Here is an 18,519-nt window from a genome sequence, read left to right as displayed (position 1 = left end):
AAGCGTCCAAGGCTGGATGGGACTTGGAGCAACCTGGTCTGGTGGAAGGTGTCCCTGCCATGTGGAACTGGATGGGCTTTAAGGTCCCTTCAACCCAAACCATTCTGTGATTCCAGGGCTCGCTCAACCCCAGCCCAACCCTGGAAAGGTTAAAATTCCTCTGACTGTGGTACTTCCACAGCCTGTGGGAGGAAGAACCTATTCTTGCATACAGGAGGAAACTCTATAGTGTTTAATAGTTTGATTTGCTATTATGTGCTACTGCATAAGTTTTATTTTAATATCATGCAACTGCTGTGATTGCATTTTTATAATTGGTGCTCTGCCCCAGAGGAGAACTTTTTGAAGAGTAAAAAATGCTACCTAGGTGCTGACTCAGAGAATTTAGAGATTGCTTTGGGTAGCAGTACTTAGGTATGAAGCTTTCCAGAAAAGGTGCTGCAGGTGCTAAAGAATTCAAACTGCCAGATCAATGACGTTAATTAATGGTTCATGCAATGAAATATAAAAGAAAATTAAGCTAGTGAATTAAATCCTGAAAGCAATGTCCCATACAGAGTCAAGCTGAGATGCTGACAAGCTTCTGAAGTTTTGTATATTCTAACAAATCCAGGGCTACATTATGGCCATATTCTGAATCAAAGAGCTCGTGGTGTAGCAGGGATGATTTAGCTGTGCTAAATAGGGATGGTTGCCAATTTCATCTCCAAAGACTCGGATTTGTAGTACACAGGCTTTCAGCAACAGTGAGCTTGTATGAGTTTCACTGACATTCCTACCTCCATTGATTTCACAACTTGCCAATCCCACCTGACACAAGGAATTGCCATTTAAGAGCAAACCACAGAGGTCTCTCACTAGCACTCTCTTTCACTTCAGTGTTTCAGATGCCTTCCAAACTTCTCAGATACACCACAGGAGCACAGGGTTGATGGCAAGAAATGACAGATAAAAAACTTTTAAATAACACCTCTTTAAAAATTTAAAGCTCCTTTAAAGAGAGATATTTATTTATAACTGTTAATGGTGAAAGAGAATGACTGTTCAAGAGATTCCTTTTTAATCAAACATCATGAAATTCAGATTGTAAAAACATACTGAGACCGGCAATATTTTCAAAGCCCAAAGGTTGTCACTACAGATGAGAGACTTCTGCTTGGAGCATCTTCATTTGTGACAAGTAAAAAGGGTTTGATGAAATGAATGCACAGAGTTGGGGGGGTTTGGTTGTTTGGGGTTTTTTTTACTTTGTTTTTTTTACTTTCCACCCAACAGGGGAAAAACATCTTTCTTATCTCCCTCTGCGAGATCGACGAAACTCTGCTTTTATAAAGCCTATAGCAGCAAGGCCAAGCAATACAGTTTTCATGTGTGCTTAATAAAATTACACCCTCGAGTAGACTGGAAGAAAATTCTTAATATTTTAATTGAATGAGTAATCACATGACCCCATGGACAAGACCTGCAGTGTATTGCAAATTATTTCATTAATTAAAGTAGATTTGTCTTGAGGTGTGTCTCTCAGTTTCAAAACCATGCTAAAAATAAATTTCCCTGCCACATTTCCTGACAATGCTTTTGATGATTAAAATGAAATGACATTAAAAGTAGACTGTGCTCTTTACCTTTATAATGGAAATCATATTTTGTTTTTCTCTCAGCGATTCCACAGAGGAAACTGAAACATTTTCATCCAGTAATGTACACCTCCTTTCTTGGAGGTGCTATATGTTCTGCCATAATATTTGCATGGCAAATATTGCTATTTTATACATAATCACTTTTTTAATGTAATATTCCTGTCTGTTAAAACAATTATTAAATATTTCTAGTACTATTAAAATCATGTTTTACCCACACTAATTTTTAGAATAGAACATTCTGCATAAGCACTCTGTTAAAAAACAGATTTGGAGCTGGGACAGAACTGTCCAAGAAAACTTCCACTACTGTCCCCAATATAATTCTTAGCACATAGTACTTTCCATTTTCAAATGACAAGTGGCTTTTAAGTATAATAAGTAAGGACTGAGGAAAAACCAGTTAAAATTCTTTATCCAAGTTGTTCTCTACTTTTACTTTGGAATCAAAATTTATTTGCCTTCATATTATTGACTTTTACAAAATTGAAACCATGGAACCGAAGTCATGGCGCTTCCATTAAAAGAATATTCAATATATATTACTGCTCTGTGCTTAAATCATAGTAATGATGAGCTACATTTTTATTCCCAAAAATCACTGTCTTGAATATGTATCTGTTAATATTTTCTACAAAGCACATTCAAAAGACCTTTCTGCTGGAGTTTCCAACACGTACAAGCAGAAGGTGGATTTAAAGCAAGAACTGTGAGATGTCACCTTCAACCTGTCTATCATATTCCCTAAGTGTGATCCTAACAGCACCAGCTGACAGCACCTTTCCCCCTTTCCCTCCACAAGAAAGCCAATAATAAGCTTTTCAACATTACCTGAAAGCTCTTCAGGTACAAATGTGTCATCTTAAAATAGCTTCTCTTACTTACTTTCAAGCATGTTAGTGGTGCTCACCAGGAGGGCTTGATTTCTAAACATAAATGTAATTTTTGGTGGACAGCCATGGAAAACTGCTACACAGAAATAGTGCAACTGTGTGTGGAAATGAATAGTGGTGTGCAAAGGTGACATTTTCTGTGTTTAACAGATGTGATCTGAATGAAGAAGAAGTCCAAGAATGTCTTTTTCTAGAAGTTGTGCTCAATGTCTGAAAGCCAAGCAAACTATTTTGAATATTGCTATAAAATACCACAAACTTCTCATACTGAAAAAATAGATTACTGTGAGGTCATTCTCACTAAGGTTTCCTTTCCCATTGCAATTTCTTTCAGTCTTCCAAGGGTAAAATGCAACTTTTTAGACTTTATGGGATTACAGACTGCAATTTAAACCCCAAGAACTATATTTAATGGTGAGCAGAGAAAAGCTGTGAGGGCATGAAATAAAGGGAAAAGTGAGAGAAAAAAAAGTAAAGAAAAATATGAACCTACAGTTTAAAAAGAACACCTCTTTTCTCCTTTTTCTGGTTTTGTTCTTAAGGACACTATCTATCTGACAATTTCTTTCAAATAAAATTGGGGAAATCAATCAGGTTAACCTGCAAGGGAATAAATAATCCTGCCATTGTGCAGTGGTGGCTTTTCCATTCACCTGTGTATCTCTCCCACAATGAAAGCAGGATGGCTCTGTCTATTGCCTGATGCTGGCAATGCACACTGAGGCAAATCCTGCCTGCATTGACACTTTATAGGCTTTTTTCCTTTGGCTCTTGGGGCAGTGGGCACAGCAGGGCCCTGCTGTCAGAGGGGATGATGTTCCTCAGCCACCACCCCTGGTGACACAGCCCTGGGATTGATGTCCAGCTCAGTGAGAGGACGAGGCGGGCGGGATGGGGCTTCAGCTGCTGCATCCCTGCCACCAGCCTCAAATCATATCATCAATTTATGGCACATGATTGCAGGTTCTGGGGATTTATCACCCTTCTCATGCACTTTTAAAGGGTCTGGATGAAATATGGTGGTGTAGATGCTGCCAGGCCCCTGACTCCTGTAGAGCCTGCAGAGCTGCTAGCCTGCAGAGAGGTGATGGCAAGGCAATATCCACAAAGGGTGATTTAGAAGTATATAAACACAAACTGAAGGTTTATATCACTAATAAAGCCTGCCCAGAGGGCTGCAACATGCTCTCTCCCTGCAGTCTGCCACACAGCCATGAGTTTTTCCAGATAATGCTATCCTGGCACTGCAGGACCTTTCAATAAATTGATTACATGGATGAGTTTATCTCATATGTCCAAAGTGCTTGGAGCTTTAAAGCTTATCCCTCTCTTTTCTGAGAGGACAGAGGGAGATGCAAAAAGCAGGTGCAAACGCCCAGGTGCAAAAGCCTGGTAAGTAAATTAGTGCATAAATTTCTTTTTGCAAACAATTACATCCCGAATTACACCCCAAATTACACAAATTCATTTGAGACCTTGTGTTCCAGTACCCAGCAAGGACTGCAGCATTTCTTTTAAAACTTCATTTGTTCTTTAATTAAGAAACATGCTTATTTTTATTTCATGAACCTGGGCTATAATGCAAAAGGAGCCAAAAGCTCCAACCGTCGCTGTTTCCACTGTTCCGTGAGTGGAAGTGTGAGTTCTTCACCATATAAATTATCCAAGGCACAGAGACCACAATGTTTTTACAGCCTTTAACATCAGGCATTGATGCTGATCTGGCCATAAGAGTGATTTTGGGTGTATCTGGTGTGTAAGTATGGAAAAGCAGAAGAAAGCTCATTTTAGGAGGCGGGACAGTGAGCACACAAATAACTTGTACAGAAAGGCAAAGGGAATTTTCTGTCTGGGATTGAAGAGGGTGACTCATTCCCAGTCCTCCCAAGCTGGCCAGTATTTCAACCTGTGCACCTAAGCTGGTCTGGAGCCTTTCCTGCATTTAACATATTTCTGCTGGAAATCAGGACTAATTGAACCCTGGAGTGGGCTGCAGCCTCCTGCTCCCAGAGCCTCCTATCACAGACCCAGGCTGAGCAAACTGCTAATTGCTACACATGAGATTATTTTAATTTCCTCCAAATGCACTGGTTTAACTGCACTTGCATACCTGGGAACCTGTTAATTACTTGGTAAGTGCTTTAATGGGCTACTCCTTTCAATTTCCAACAGGCAGATAACAGTGGATGTACAGCTTTGTCTGCCACAATAAAACACATTATTAGTAAATACATATCTTTTCTTTCCATCCTGTAACTCAACACAGTAACTCAAATATACCAGAATCCCTACTAAAAGATCAGATAATATTTGTGTCTATATATACTCATCTCTCTGCAGTATATGCACATCATACATATATATAAAAATACATGTCTATACATACACACAATAACCATATTCATAGACATCTGTATTTTATTCCACACAGATTTGAGAAAAAATTTCCTACTGGGATATACAAAGCAGCTGTGCATAATTAGCCTGGCTTCTGCTTGGCTTTGGCTTGGAAATTTAAATATTGACATTACAGATGTTTCTACCTAGGTCACACCCGTTACATTTACAGGGCCGATTACAAAGGATTTCAAGGCAGCGAGCAGAGTTTTGCTGAAATGCAGATGATTAGCCCTAAGAAAGGACGGCTGAAAGTTTGCCATCAGCAAGTTTTCAAGTCTGCCCAGAACTGCACACATCTGGAAGCAAAGGAACTTAAAAACTGCTCTGCTGAGCATCCCATCTCCAGTAGGAAGGACTGGGAAAAAGCTGTGAAACAGGGTGGTTTTAACAAAAAGAGAGTTTTGTGTATTCTTTAGCTTCCTTTGACTCAGAGGCTTCCTCACCCACAGCTTCATTCTAATTTATTCTTTTGTTTTCCACAAGAGCTCATAGCAGTAAGTTTCATAATTAAATATGTAACATTTGACATTTCAAATCTCCTCGAAATCAAAGTATTGCTGCGAGTGGTGCTGCTCTGAATCAAAAAACTTCAGGTTCAAACATTTAATTTTGAGATAGTTTTGAGGTGAATTTACTGAGATATTTCTGCTTTGCAGGTCAGATCTACAGATACTTCTAAGTTTCCTGCTGCAAAAACCCCAACTCAATAAAGCATCAACAAATAAACATTTATGCAGAACACAGTAATTTCTGTGACAAAAAGACTCAAGTGTCACCTTAACCCTGGTGCAGGCAGAATCAGAAGACTGGAAAACTCCAGATTCTACTTTTAGCCATATAAAAAGATATGATATCCTTTACTATCCTTTTCTAATGGCTCTTTTTGATTTTTTTTAAATTTTTATTTTTAATCTTTCAGCAAAAAGTCGACTTGTAAAAACACCCTTTGATTTTCCTCTGTCCCATGGGATTTATAGGTCAAAAGAAAGAAGAAGACTTTGAGACTTCACCAAACTCAATGCAATTTGATTCATTTTACAGCTTTGGTAACCTTCTTCTGCCACAGGCTAGCGAGGATTGCAAGGAGCAGATAAAGAGAGTCTGAAAAGCTGTACCATAATATTTGAAATGTATCAAAGCTGGCAGCAGGTGTGTAAAAGTCAATGATGCCATATTTATTTTTGCCACTTTGCTAGGCCAGCCTGCCTGTTGTTTCCCTTCCCTGGACTCTTTGACTCCATCTATCATATACAATCCCACTTCTATTAATTTATGTACTAAACTTGTTTTTAGGTTAAGTATAAAAAAATCAACAAACCAACCGTCCTGGCAAGTTGCTCCCGATAAGAAGGCACCATTTCAGCACCAGTTTTCATTTACCTGAACCACTGCATTATTTTCCAGTGCAGAGCTACCAATGATACTCAGCCCCTTTCTCATGCTTTATCCATCTCTACAAATTACTATTTTATGGTACTGAAGAACCCTCTAGGCTATTCTTCTTAATTCCTTCTGTTTCCTCTCTAAATGTCTCCAAGTGTCCCTTTATTTCCAGCAATTATTTATAGACATCTGTCAGTCCAGGCTCCTTGGCTGGAATGCAATGGATCCAGGCTATTGTGCAGCATAGAAAACAAGTTCTTTTTTTTAAAATGCAATTCTCAAGCAATTTTGCTAAAGCACTGCAGTTAAGATTTTACCCCACTGGGTTTGCAGCATATTGTTGTAAGTCACATAATGTCAAATGTGTTTAAAATAATTTCTGTTAAGTGCCTCTAGCAAGAGAAATGAGGTGGCTGTCAAGTTCATTTAACCCTCCTCCACTTTCCAACCTTTAAAGAGTGAGACATCCAAATGTTTCTGCCTGCCTATGGAATCCACTGGGTTGGAGTCACCCTCATTAATGTGCTGAGGTGAGGCTGCTGCAAGACACAGGTCCTCAACCCTTGAGCTGGCAGCTGGAAAAATCAGAGATCTACAGGAAATAAACTGGGTCATAACTCAGAAAACAAAAACATGAGAAATCAGCAGTACAGCGAACACAAAACCCATTACAGTCAGTCCAAAAATTGCCGTCAGTGTCACTGAATCAGGCTCAGCCATTATTTTCCTGGTACATGTATGCTGACTGCAGCCTCGTGCAGAAATGAGATCTGGTATAAATAAAAAACAACAAATCAAACAGGTTCCTCTGTCTTCAAACAGTTTCTACTGGCCTTCCAATGTGTTTATTTATAATAAATAGCCTCCAAGTTTGCAGTTCCTCCGGGAAAAGACATAATAGAAATCTCAGTACATCTGTGGTCACTTTAAGCACATGTTTAAGTGTACTTTTGTTAGGATTTGACTCTGGGCTATTTTCAGAACCATGACAATTTTCCCTGAAAAGAGCTAATTTACTGTAACTAACTATATTATTAAATTTCCCTAGGAAAGATATATCAAGAAAGAAATCTGTAGCAATACCACCTAGCAGTCACATTTTTTATCATTAATTATAAGATCTGGCAAGCCCTAGCTTGAAATTCAGATGAATACTCATTGTAATCCACTTTATATTCTTAGTAATTATAGGCAGGTATTTTTGCCTCTCCAGAAATGTGATGGTACATAAATTGTAGCTGTCCAAATAACCAGTGGTGCTTACCGTGAGTTTGAAAATCACACACACAAAAATGTGAATGGCCTTAGTGACATGAAAAATCTATTTAAACACCATCCAAACCATCCTCACTGGGAATGTGCCCAAAAGACTCTTTAATTATTCATAGCCAGTTTAAATAAATAAAAAAATCGCACACTGTTTCCACGTTTTCTTCAGTTTTGGTGGATTTATACCTGTCTCCAACAGCAGAGAAAAGAAGGTTCTTAAAAGGGGTGTGGCACATTTCACTGTAATTTCTATGTTGTTCCCTAATTAAGGAATTAACCTTCAAATCATTAAGGAAGAAAAAAATCACTTTGTAAAACAATAAAAAGCTGGAAAATGTATCTTAGAGAAACACCAAGGAAGTCTAATACTTTTATTTTTTTAAATTGAGATTTATATATTTACGTTTTTGATGCTCCAAGATTTATTTAGCAGTAATTCTCTGATATTGCTGATGAATAGACAACACCGAAGTTTAATTTTAGAGTGAATAAATGAGTGGAAAATCACTAGAGAATTCCATTGGGTTTGTGACTGATTAAATTATGGCCTGACAGGAAAACACACAGGAACCCTGTAATCAATAATTTAAAGTAAGATTGTATTATCTGAATGCTTTAAAAAGGCCCCCAAATCCTTCAGATGAGTTTCACAGTCCAGTATATTTGTATCTTTCTCTACATAATTGTGCCTCTCTCATGGAAATATTGGAATCCATGGAAATTTACACTTTTACCCAGGAAACATCAAGGCAAATCCTAGATACCTACTTGAGCATTTTTTATTTTTAGCAGAATTCAGTGAGTGGGTTTGATTCAGAGCTTGAATGAAGGAAGGTGGTTGTGATAAAAGGTTATGCATCCAATGCAAAGCCTTCCTTTTGCAGCTTCAGAAATGAAATGCAGCACAATTGTAATCCAAAGGGAAGGATTCAGGAATCTCACATGCAAACACATCAAGATTTCTATCAAGCTGTGCAGTGCAACCTTTGATTCGGAACAGCACGACAGCTGGTGGGTCCCTTCCAGCTAGGAATATTCTCTGATAATCACTGTGATAAAATAGCAGAGCCTGATGAATAATTTGAAGATATGTGCCATAAGTTGTGAAGAACTATGGAAAACTGGTGTAAACACAGGGAAATCTTGGCTGAGTTGGTGCCATCTGCATAGAGAGCTGTGACCGATTCCAGCCAACCCTGATTCTACGGGTTCAATTGTGCACAAAATAATTTTGCAAGCATTGGTGCTTTTGACACCAGGCAAATGAGGTTATGAAGTTTAATGTGATGAATACCAGAAGGGAAGGGAGGGAGGGTAAGGAAAGGAAAGTTGAGAAAAATTATTCAAACTTTGGCGAATGGGAAAGACAATCAAAATGCTAAATGATACCTGGGTCAATACAAAATGGCAATAGGAGAAAATGGATGAAACTATTACAGAAGAATTCACTGGAATCTGGGCTGAGAAATATCTCTACTGAATCAGAAGTATAAACTTCAACATAAGGAGCAGGAAAAAAAGGAAAAGCAAGGAGAGTTTATGGATCATAAAAAAAAAGAATTGCCAGCTAAAAACTGTACTACAACAGAAAAGAGTGTTCCACTGGCAGCCATACTCTCAAATCTGAAACATTTCTTGTTTGACAGAAAAGAACATCAATATCTTCATTACATGCTTGTCACAAGTGAGGTAAATAAACATTTACCTCTAAATTTTAATCTGTTGAAGGAGCAGCTCGTAATGCATTTCACACCCACAGGTTTTTAAACATGGAGAACTCCAGTTCCCCATGCAAATGAAAATGCAAAATTCACCAGAGAGATCACATGATATAAGTTAAGAGTTAACTTGGATGGTTGTACCCACATTAAAATTTGAAACAATATTTTATTGTAGAATTTCCTCATCAGACAAAATCAACAGGATATTTAATCAGAACATTTTCATTACTAACTTTAACTGTCAATGTGGTTTTGTTTTGTTGCAACTGTTGTATCTGCATTTACATCTGTTTATCAGCATTGTTCAGTATTTCAATCTACCCTACAATATTAATTTATTCATAATGTGTTTTCCATTTGTTTGTTATTTACTAGACTTACGTTACATAAACAAATAAAAATAACCCTTCCAGTACCTAAACTTACAGAAAAAAAGGTGAAATTCCCACTCTGCACAGATTGTACATGTTACTTGGTTTGAATCTTAATCATATCCTAGGGCTTGTCTTTGGTGATTACAGAGATTAATAAAAAACATGAACCTATATCAAAGCTCTTATTTCCAAATAATTTCTCTTTTTTTGCCCTTTTTCTTTTTTTTTTTTCAGTGCAGAGTCTCAACTGTTTTGCAAAAATCATTACCTGCTGTCCTAAAAGCGTTCTGTTCAGTGAGCCACAAAATCAGCAAGAAAACTCGTGCGATGTGATGATAACGCATTTATCAAAAGAGAATTTGTTCAGGCACTATTTACTGAGCTGGGACTGGCATGGACTCACCTGTGGCAGATCCCTCCATGACATGACCAACGTAGGGGCCCTCTTTGAACATCGGCCTGTTGTCGTTTTGATCAATGACCGAGATATCCAGGCGGACTGGACCGTCAATGGTTTTCCCGTTCATATCCACGACCTCGACTTCCAGCTGTGTGAACAGAAAAAGGAGTAAAGCCATGAGTCCACTGTCACAGTGAGGAGAGAGTAAGAAAATAGCTCTGATCAGTGTTGCTGTAGCCAGACCCTGACAAAGACACCACTTGCAGCCCATTCTTTGGACCAGGCTCAGAGCAGATTTCTCCTCTAAGCAAGAGAGACAGACGTACATTCAAACTGAGATACCCCTTGGCAGTTTGAAAATGCCATATTGCCCAAAGAATGAATAGACTAGAGCTTAAAAAAACCCCAAAAAAAACAAAAAAAACAAGACCCCTTGCAAATTTGATAGAAATTATGTGAAGACTTGGTTAGAATTTGATTCTTTACTTTTACCAAGCACAGTGGACACTTACAGGACTATCATGGTAGAACTGACATTAATGCTCACCCCAAAGCCTTTTTAAAAACAAAGAGAAAACAAAACAAACACGCAAAAAAGCCAGGAATGCTGGAGACATTTAGGTGTTTTCTCAATGGTGATGGCATGAAGTGTTTGTTAGGCCATTTTCAGAGTTCTCTGGGTTTTCTAATCAGATATGGAAGACTGAAAGAACACCTGCAGTCTCAAACAAGCACACACTCACATCGCCTGTAGAACACAAAGATGACATATGCAACTGAAGATTTGTTTAGGATTTTACTTCCAAAAACTGGAGGGAAATATCCTATTGTAGATCTCAACCCTCCAAACCATGTGCAGTGCAAAGTCCCAATGAGTCAGCAGGGCAAACCACATCAAAACTTCTTAAATAAGGGAGAAATCAATTTAGTTTGCAACAGTGTGCTATACCTGCAGCTCTCTCCCCTCACAAGAAATCAATAAAATACAGAAATAAACATGTCTGAGACACCACTATCATTCTCACCTGCCCTCCCCATCCCCAGACTCAACTCTTTAATGGAGTTAAGCCAGCCAGAAAATGAACCTGAGCTCAGACGTTAATATCACTCTCTCCCAGTCTTTCCCTGAGAAAGTGGTGCCAGCAGGGGCTGGAAGTCTCTGAGTATTTTGTTTATACTGTTAATTTATTCTTCATTGCCCTGTCTTATACCTGTAAGTTATTTATAACTTAGTGATAAATCCTACTGGGAAAGAAATAGGTCAGAATCCTAATTCCTTATTAAAATTGATAGCTTATTATCACCTCTCTCTGTGTTTTGTTATGCTTATAAATACCTTCCACTTTTTTAATTCAATGTGTTGGGTGTGAGTAGGAGCATTTGCTATGAATAAGATTCCTACGTACAGGCACTCTTTGTAAATAGTGCCACAGTCCATTTTAACATCTACTCACTGCTTATCCTCACTTGTCTAGGAATTGTTCTTGCAAGCCTTTCCCAAGCCTTACTTTTTATTATATGGCTTAACTGTTTAAAGGCAGGCAAATATCCTGATTGGAATGATTCCCATAGCTTTGGCACAGATTAATCTTCCTGGGGGAAACTGCCCCTTCAGCTCCCAGGCTTGTTCAGCTCTGAACTCCAAAGTCAATGCAGGAATCTTGGATGGCTTGGGATGTGATGGGGACTAGGAAGGGAAAAGCAGTTCCATTCCTGAACTGCATTAAAGTCAGACACCGTTTTAGCTACAATTGGAAACTGCTGACAAAACGGATCATAAAATAGTTTGGTGTGGAAGGGACCTTTAAAGTTCATCTACTCCAACACCTTTCACTGGACCATGTTGCTTCAAGTCCCATCCAATCTTACCTTGAGGTTTTCCAGGGATGGGGCAGCTACCACTTCTCTGGGCAAGACATGACAGTGTTTTACTACCCCTGTTGTAATTTTCTTTTCCTTATATCTAGTCTAAATCTGTTCTCCTTTAGTTCAAAACCATTACTCTTTGTCCTATCAAACAGGCCCTGCTAAAAGTTTGTCCCCAACCCTCTTGTAATCCCCTTTAAGGTACTGAAAGGGGCTCTCAGGTCTTCCTGGAGCCTTTTCTTCTCTGGGCTGAACACCCCAACTCTCTCAGTTTGTCCTTACAGGAGAGGTTTTCCAGTCCTGTGCTCATTTCTGTGGCCTCCTCTGGAGCTACATATCCACGTTTTTCCTGTGCTGAGCACTCCAGAGCTGGACACTTCATCATAGTAAAAACTGACTCATCAAAACTATAATTATTGCTTTGGGAAGTGAAAGAAGAACAATATTTCTCTGTGAAATTCCAGCAAATAATTTTCAAATTCAAGATAATTTGCTCTTAATCTATCTCTCAGTATCAAGTGACTGTGCTGTTCATTGGAAAGAACAAAGGCTTTGCTAAATTTAAAAAACTACTTCAGCTGCTTTATCAAAATTGTAATTTAAAACAAAGGCTGATATAACACTAGTTTTTGGGGGTTTTTTCTCAGACTTTCACAGATGAAGGAAAAGAATAAGAGATTCTTATTAACCACTGAAATAGAGTTACTTTATCTTTGCCAAGTCCACGGTATCTGAGACCAACTGTCCAAAAAATGTGGCATGACAGGCTGTAGGAACAGTTACATGAACTCTTCTTCATTTTTATTAAGATGACCAAGAACTTTATTTTATTAATCTTTGTACAATAGTTTTCAAGCCTGTCCTAAGCATTATGAATTAACTCACCAGCTCCTTTTAAACCCATTCTTCTACAATGTTTTCAAAATAAAAGCCTGCAGCCCTGAAGTTACGACCACCTATCTTTATATGACCAGTTTGTGAAAGATGTCTGTTATCTTATCTTGCTTCCCCATGAAAAACCAACAATTTTTTAAAAAGTCCATAAAATCTGCTCACAAAATAACAACAGAAGTGTATTGTTATTTCCAAAAACCCCACACACGCAAGTGAGAAAAGCATTCAAGTAAAAGACAATATTGGCACTTTGAACATCCTGTAAACAAAACCAGGTGGAAAATTAGATTGTCCTAACCAACAGGACCGTGAGATTTCAGTCTTTCAGTGCAGAAGGCAAGAAAGACTTTCTGGTTTAAATGTAAAACTTGACTGATGTATGAAAGATACTGAATTAATTCTTTTGATACTAAGAAATTGTGATGGTACGTTCAGAAAGGATCTCAGTTCCTACCTGAGTATAACAATGCAGCTCCAAGGACAAGTGCTCAGCATAAGGGCAGATTGAAAATAAACCAACCTGCAGAGTTCTGTAGTATTTATTTTGTGAAAAACTGATGTTTTCCCAATTAAAAGTTATGGAGTTATGTTCATGGGGATATAAACTAGATGGTCCCTTCCAACCCAAACCATTCCATGATTCTATGATAACAATGAAGTTATGTTCACCATAATCTAACCAGTGATTTTCAGGAACTCTTGAGGCTAAATCCCAATTTCATTTTTGACACAAGTGTACATTCAAACTACAAAGGATAATCAAGGCTTTAGGAGAAATTTTACACCTCACAGCACAGAACTCCATGATCAGACACAAAGCAGACTTTGGCTGCTGCCTCTGATATAGCTCAGAAACACTGATCAAATTAGGCACAGCAATGGAATAGGGGAAAGCAATATAAACCCCCAAACTGCAGGCAGTAATAGATTTTATCTTTTCTAGAAAACTCCTGCTAAACCCTTTCCCTTCTCAAAATGGACTGTTTCTAGACTTCCCTCAGCATATCCAAAGCCAGGATCTTTCACCACCCCAAACATAATGATCTCATCAGAAGTTAAGCTTATTCAAAGTTGCTCATTTTAAGCTTTCTGCTTTATTTTAAATAGTCTTGAATCCTTTCTACACTGCAGTCAGCAATAACATTTACATGAAAAGATAACCAGTCTCGTTCTTAGCATTACTTCAAGTAATTTCAGAGGTTTCTCTTCACAGAAGGGTTGTTTTCATTCATTTATTGCTTTTGGTGAAACGATTCTGGAGAGCCACCTTCCTTCTCTGCATATAAATGTCTATTTTCCCTTTGCAGCCACCCAGCCAATGGCCCACACAAAATTGCATCATAAATTTGGATTTCATAAGTAAATCTAGAATATCTTTTAGTGCTTAATTATCTTCAAAGCCTAAGACAGGCTATTTAGTCATTACCTGCCATCTAATTTTAATTTCCAATTTGTTGCCCATAGGTATGCTTCTCATGGAATTTTCCATTTGCTTCAACAGATGGTTTTTCTACTTGTTCCTCATCCCCAGCTTCACAGGAGCACTGCACCATCCAAGAGACTGCTACACCACCACCTGCCCCACCTCAGTTATTCTAATCACTGCTGGATTTATTTATTGATAAGATTAATTATTGAGAATAAATACTTGTTGGTTTTATTTATCATCAATTTTGAAGTGTGGATTGAGAATAAGGAAAGGCAATGGACTTATGGATCTTTTATACAGGCAATTTCCTGGTAAGAAAAGAAAATTTGGCCACCTCTGGGTCATAAAAAGTAGTGAAGAAATTTTCTTTATAGTGAAAGGTTGTAGAAAAATTGCATGCAATTACCTAACACAACCCAGAGAAGACAATAATTCAGACAAAGAGAAACTAATTACAATTAAATTTTCCTGATTTAAGAATATGAATAAAACATGAGCCAATTTTTATATTGCTCCTTAAGAGATGGAGGGAGAGGATGTAAAACAAAAACACTCTGCTTCTCAGAGGTAAACATAACTCTGCCTCAAATACTTGAAGACAGGGTATCGATCACCGCAGCACAACTGCACAGATGATGGCAAAAAGCAGCACCATTACCTGCAATTAGAGGGTTTAACTTGGCAATCAGAGTTAGAGCCAAGGTGGAAAGGGATTAATTAGCCATGTAAATACTCCAGGAGTATCTTCCACAGGCTTTATCTTGCATCCGCCCAAGGATTGTTGGCATGTGAAAACAAAGATATTGAACATTTCCTGTCAGTTCATGTTCAGCACAGGGACTTTGGGAAGCTTAAAGTACCACCCCAATGATTACAGGGATCATTCTACTCTTCCTTCCATTTCTTACTCATGAAGATAAGAGGTGAAAAAGCAGCATCTTTGCTTTTATTTCAAGAAGGGTGCTTGTCTTTATTAGAAATGTTTTATCTCTAATGTCTTCCGTTGGAGAAACACTACTGGAAGAAAGCATAGAGCATTAGAGAATTTCCTGAATGCAGATGTTCCTTTACCCTCAGCTGTAAAGTATTTTATAAAAATGTGGGAAAAATATTCAATGACACATCAAACTACAGCAGTTCAGCAGCTCTGCACCAGGTAAAATGCTGAAGAATTTCAGCAAGGACCTCACTAAAATAAAAGCCTGCTCTGGCCTATCTTACAATCCTAGAATTATCCACTGCAGTTATACATAGTTCCTATTTTCCTAGCACAAATATCTCTTAACTGTGTACATAAATTAAACAACATTTTTTTAAAAAGCCCAAGACTCCTATCTCTCCAAGGTGACGGGGATGAATTCTTCAGTAAGTCACTTCATCTCCTTTGATCACTTCAGATGCCAAGGTTTGTAGACACATTAATAGAAATTTTATGAAAAGAAGGAGGAATTTAATATTATAAACAGTGAAATGTGTACTTTTATCTCTGGCTTTTAAGGCAGTGGTCTTAATACTTTAATAATTAGTCACATGAGTAGACTGAAAGGTCAGGGTCTACATTACATTTTAGTTTGTGAAGCGTAACATGGCAAATTCTGCCCAGGTTATACAGTTTAGACTAAAAAGAACCATTTACATTTCCAGAGCTATAGTTGCATCTGAACCTGTCAGCAAGGGGGTTTATCTGTATGTGACTGTCAAACCAACATTCCCATGTTATTTCAACTGTTTTTTTCTTTAATGAAAAACCAGCACAAGTCCAGAACCTCTTAAAGCCTTAATGAAATAATAACTTTCTGCACATTTTCCACATTAGCTTTTTGTGCAGTAAGTCTCTCTAACGTTCATCCTTCCCTTGAAGGGAAGCACAAGGACATTTTCTTGGCCAGTTTACAGTCAGTACAGCCCAGCTCCAAAGGTTCCTTGTACCTGCAGCTCCTGTTGCTTTGAGATAACATCAGACACTTTCTCCACTAGAAAACCTGGCACTGGTAATCCAGGAAAGCCACAATATTCCTAGAAAACGCCATCAGTGGAATATGCTCATTGCTGCAAAATGAAGCTAAAATGCTATACATTTAATATTTTTTAGTTTTAATATATTAAACTGCTCCATAGCTCTAAATGAAGCAATTATGAGTTAATTATCTAATTGAATGTATATTCTGTGCCACCATTAGTGTCACAGGAAATGCATTTTCTTCCCCAGCTGTGTCTCTGAATCACAATATTGCTAAAAAAGGTGCTGTTTTCTTGTACAGCTTAAAGTCTGAATTTTTTTCTCTGCTCTGAGTATAAAATAGACCCTTTCCCATGAAAAAAAAATCACAGAGGAGGAGCACAAAAACTCCAAAACTATAGAGAATGATGGCATAAACTGCAGAAAAAAATATAATAAAAATATAATCATAGAAAGCTTATACCAAAATGAACTCTTGACTTTTCTGCACACTAAACCCAATGCGAAAAATTATTTTGATGTTTTCACCTCATTAAAATATAAAATAAACAATTTGGGATTTTGTAGCAGCTTTTTATATGTCAACCAAAAAAATAAAACCACAAAATGTATAACTTAAGCTCATATTTTTTACCACCTATTCCTCCGGTTAGTTTTTAAGTTATAAAAACAAAGCTGGTCAGCAAGCAGAAACTGATATTTTCAGGAAGGTTTTATGTCAGTTTGGAGCAGACAAGATATACTTGTGAGTCCTTGTGACTATTATTTTAAGACTTCTGATTTTTAACGTTTAAATATTCATAATAAAAAATTCTTTGAAAAGATTCCTTGTGATATTCACAGAATATTTGAGGTTTTATACACTATCAAACACTAGTAACCAGCAATTTTCCAAAGCTTCAGCCCAACTTTTGCCCCAGATGTATCCCTTTAAGCCCAGTCCCTCTGTGAAATGTCCCTGTCTAGGACACAACACTGAAGAGTCAGATTGCATGAGAGAAAACTGGCTTTAATGGTGAGCTATGCAAAAAGTCACAGGGATCAAAGGACTTGGCAGCAGAGAAGGGAGGACTCTGACATGACCACAAAATTCTCTCTTCTGTGGTGCAGGAAAGCCTGACCCCGCTGTGGGCAGCAGGGATGGGAGGGTGGCTGGGCAGGAGATGCTCCAGGGCCCTGCCACCCACATGGAGCTTCCCCACAGCCTCTGGGTGCATTTGTAAACCTTCCAAAAGTCACCAAATCCCCAGTTTAAGATGGACATAAAGGAGGTGTGAGGTGCTCAGACTGGAACCATCCTGATTAATTATGATAGAACTGATGGAACCAACAGCCACAGAGGGTTTCAAAAGAGAATCAGTCACATCAATAAAATAGGCAAAGGGTGGGAGACAGAGAATAAATTACTTCACCAAAGCCACAGCCCAGACAAAATTTAAATCAAGCTTGAATCTTGGTTTTTGATCTCTGCATACAAGACTGATAGTGATATTCCATCTCTTGCTGAGCAAGTGATGTAAAATCAGATTTACAAAGGTTATTAAGCTACCAACATGTGCACAGTATGATTTTTCAAAGTGCCTTATGAGACTGGATAATATATCCTATTAAAATCAAAACACCTTTGAAAACCCAGTTTTCCTCTCAGTATATCATTGCCCCCTCCCCCCCCATTACACACTATTCTACATCTGTAAAGACACAAAAACACAAGTGAAAATAATTTTATGCATCTTCACAACAGAAAGCCTCAAAGATTCCCTCAAATGCCTACAAAAATTGAATTAAAATAACTTCTGAAGCATCCATCCTGTCAAGTATTATCTAGGAGTTGAAATGAGAATGCCCACTCCAAAAATAACGTCAGTGAACAAATGAGAAGAACATCCCTCAAATCTGTGGAGCAACACAGCTCTTCAAGGAGCCACATGTACTTCACACACACCAAAAGTATTAAGGATGATCATATAAATACTAATTAAAATCTTCCTGTATCACAAGAGAACACATGTTGCTCCCCTCAAAAGGGGAGCAGGGATGGGGGAGAGAGAGAAGGTATCAGGATTCACCAAAGAAATCAAGTTTAATCACCACAAAAATAGTAAAGAAATCACAAAGAGACAAAGCAGGACTGAAATAAAGGATTAAGACATAAGCTGTGCCACAATTTTTAGACTCTATGCTGCACCACAAAAACAACAAAGACACTTACAAAAGCAAAACTGAAAAATAGCTTTGCACTTTTAAATGTCTCCTGGCATTATTTGACGCTGCTCACCATTCTGGCTGC

General features: G+C 38.0%; 1 protein-coding gene across 2 annotated transcripts in view; it reads right to left on the bottom strand.

Moving 5' to 3' along the window:
* Positions 1-18,519, bottom strand: part of CDH13 (cadherin 13) — a gene marked incomplete at its 3' end in the record, with an annotated part of 447,244 nt that overhangs the window by 177,915 nt on the left and 250,810 nt on the right. For both annotated transcript variants that reach the window (XM_082289860.1, XM_082289859.1), the window contains exon 6: positions 10,084-10,228. In XM_082289860.1, coding sequence (XP_082145986.1) covers positions 10,084-10,228 — 145 coding nt within the window. The remainder of the gene's footprint in view (positions 1-10,083; positions 10,229-18,519) is intronic.

Source organism: Coloeus monedula, assembly GCF_965178545.1.
Source record: "Coloeus monedula genome assembly, chromosome: 13".
NCBI lineage: Eukaryota > Metazoa > Chordata > Aves > Passeriformes > Corvidae > Coloeus > Coloeus monedula.
Note: the sequence above shows the minus strand (reverse complement) of the source record. Positions and strands in the feature narration are given on the sequence as shown.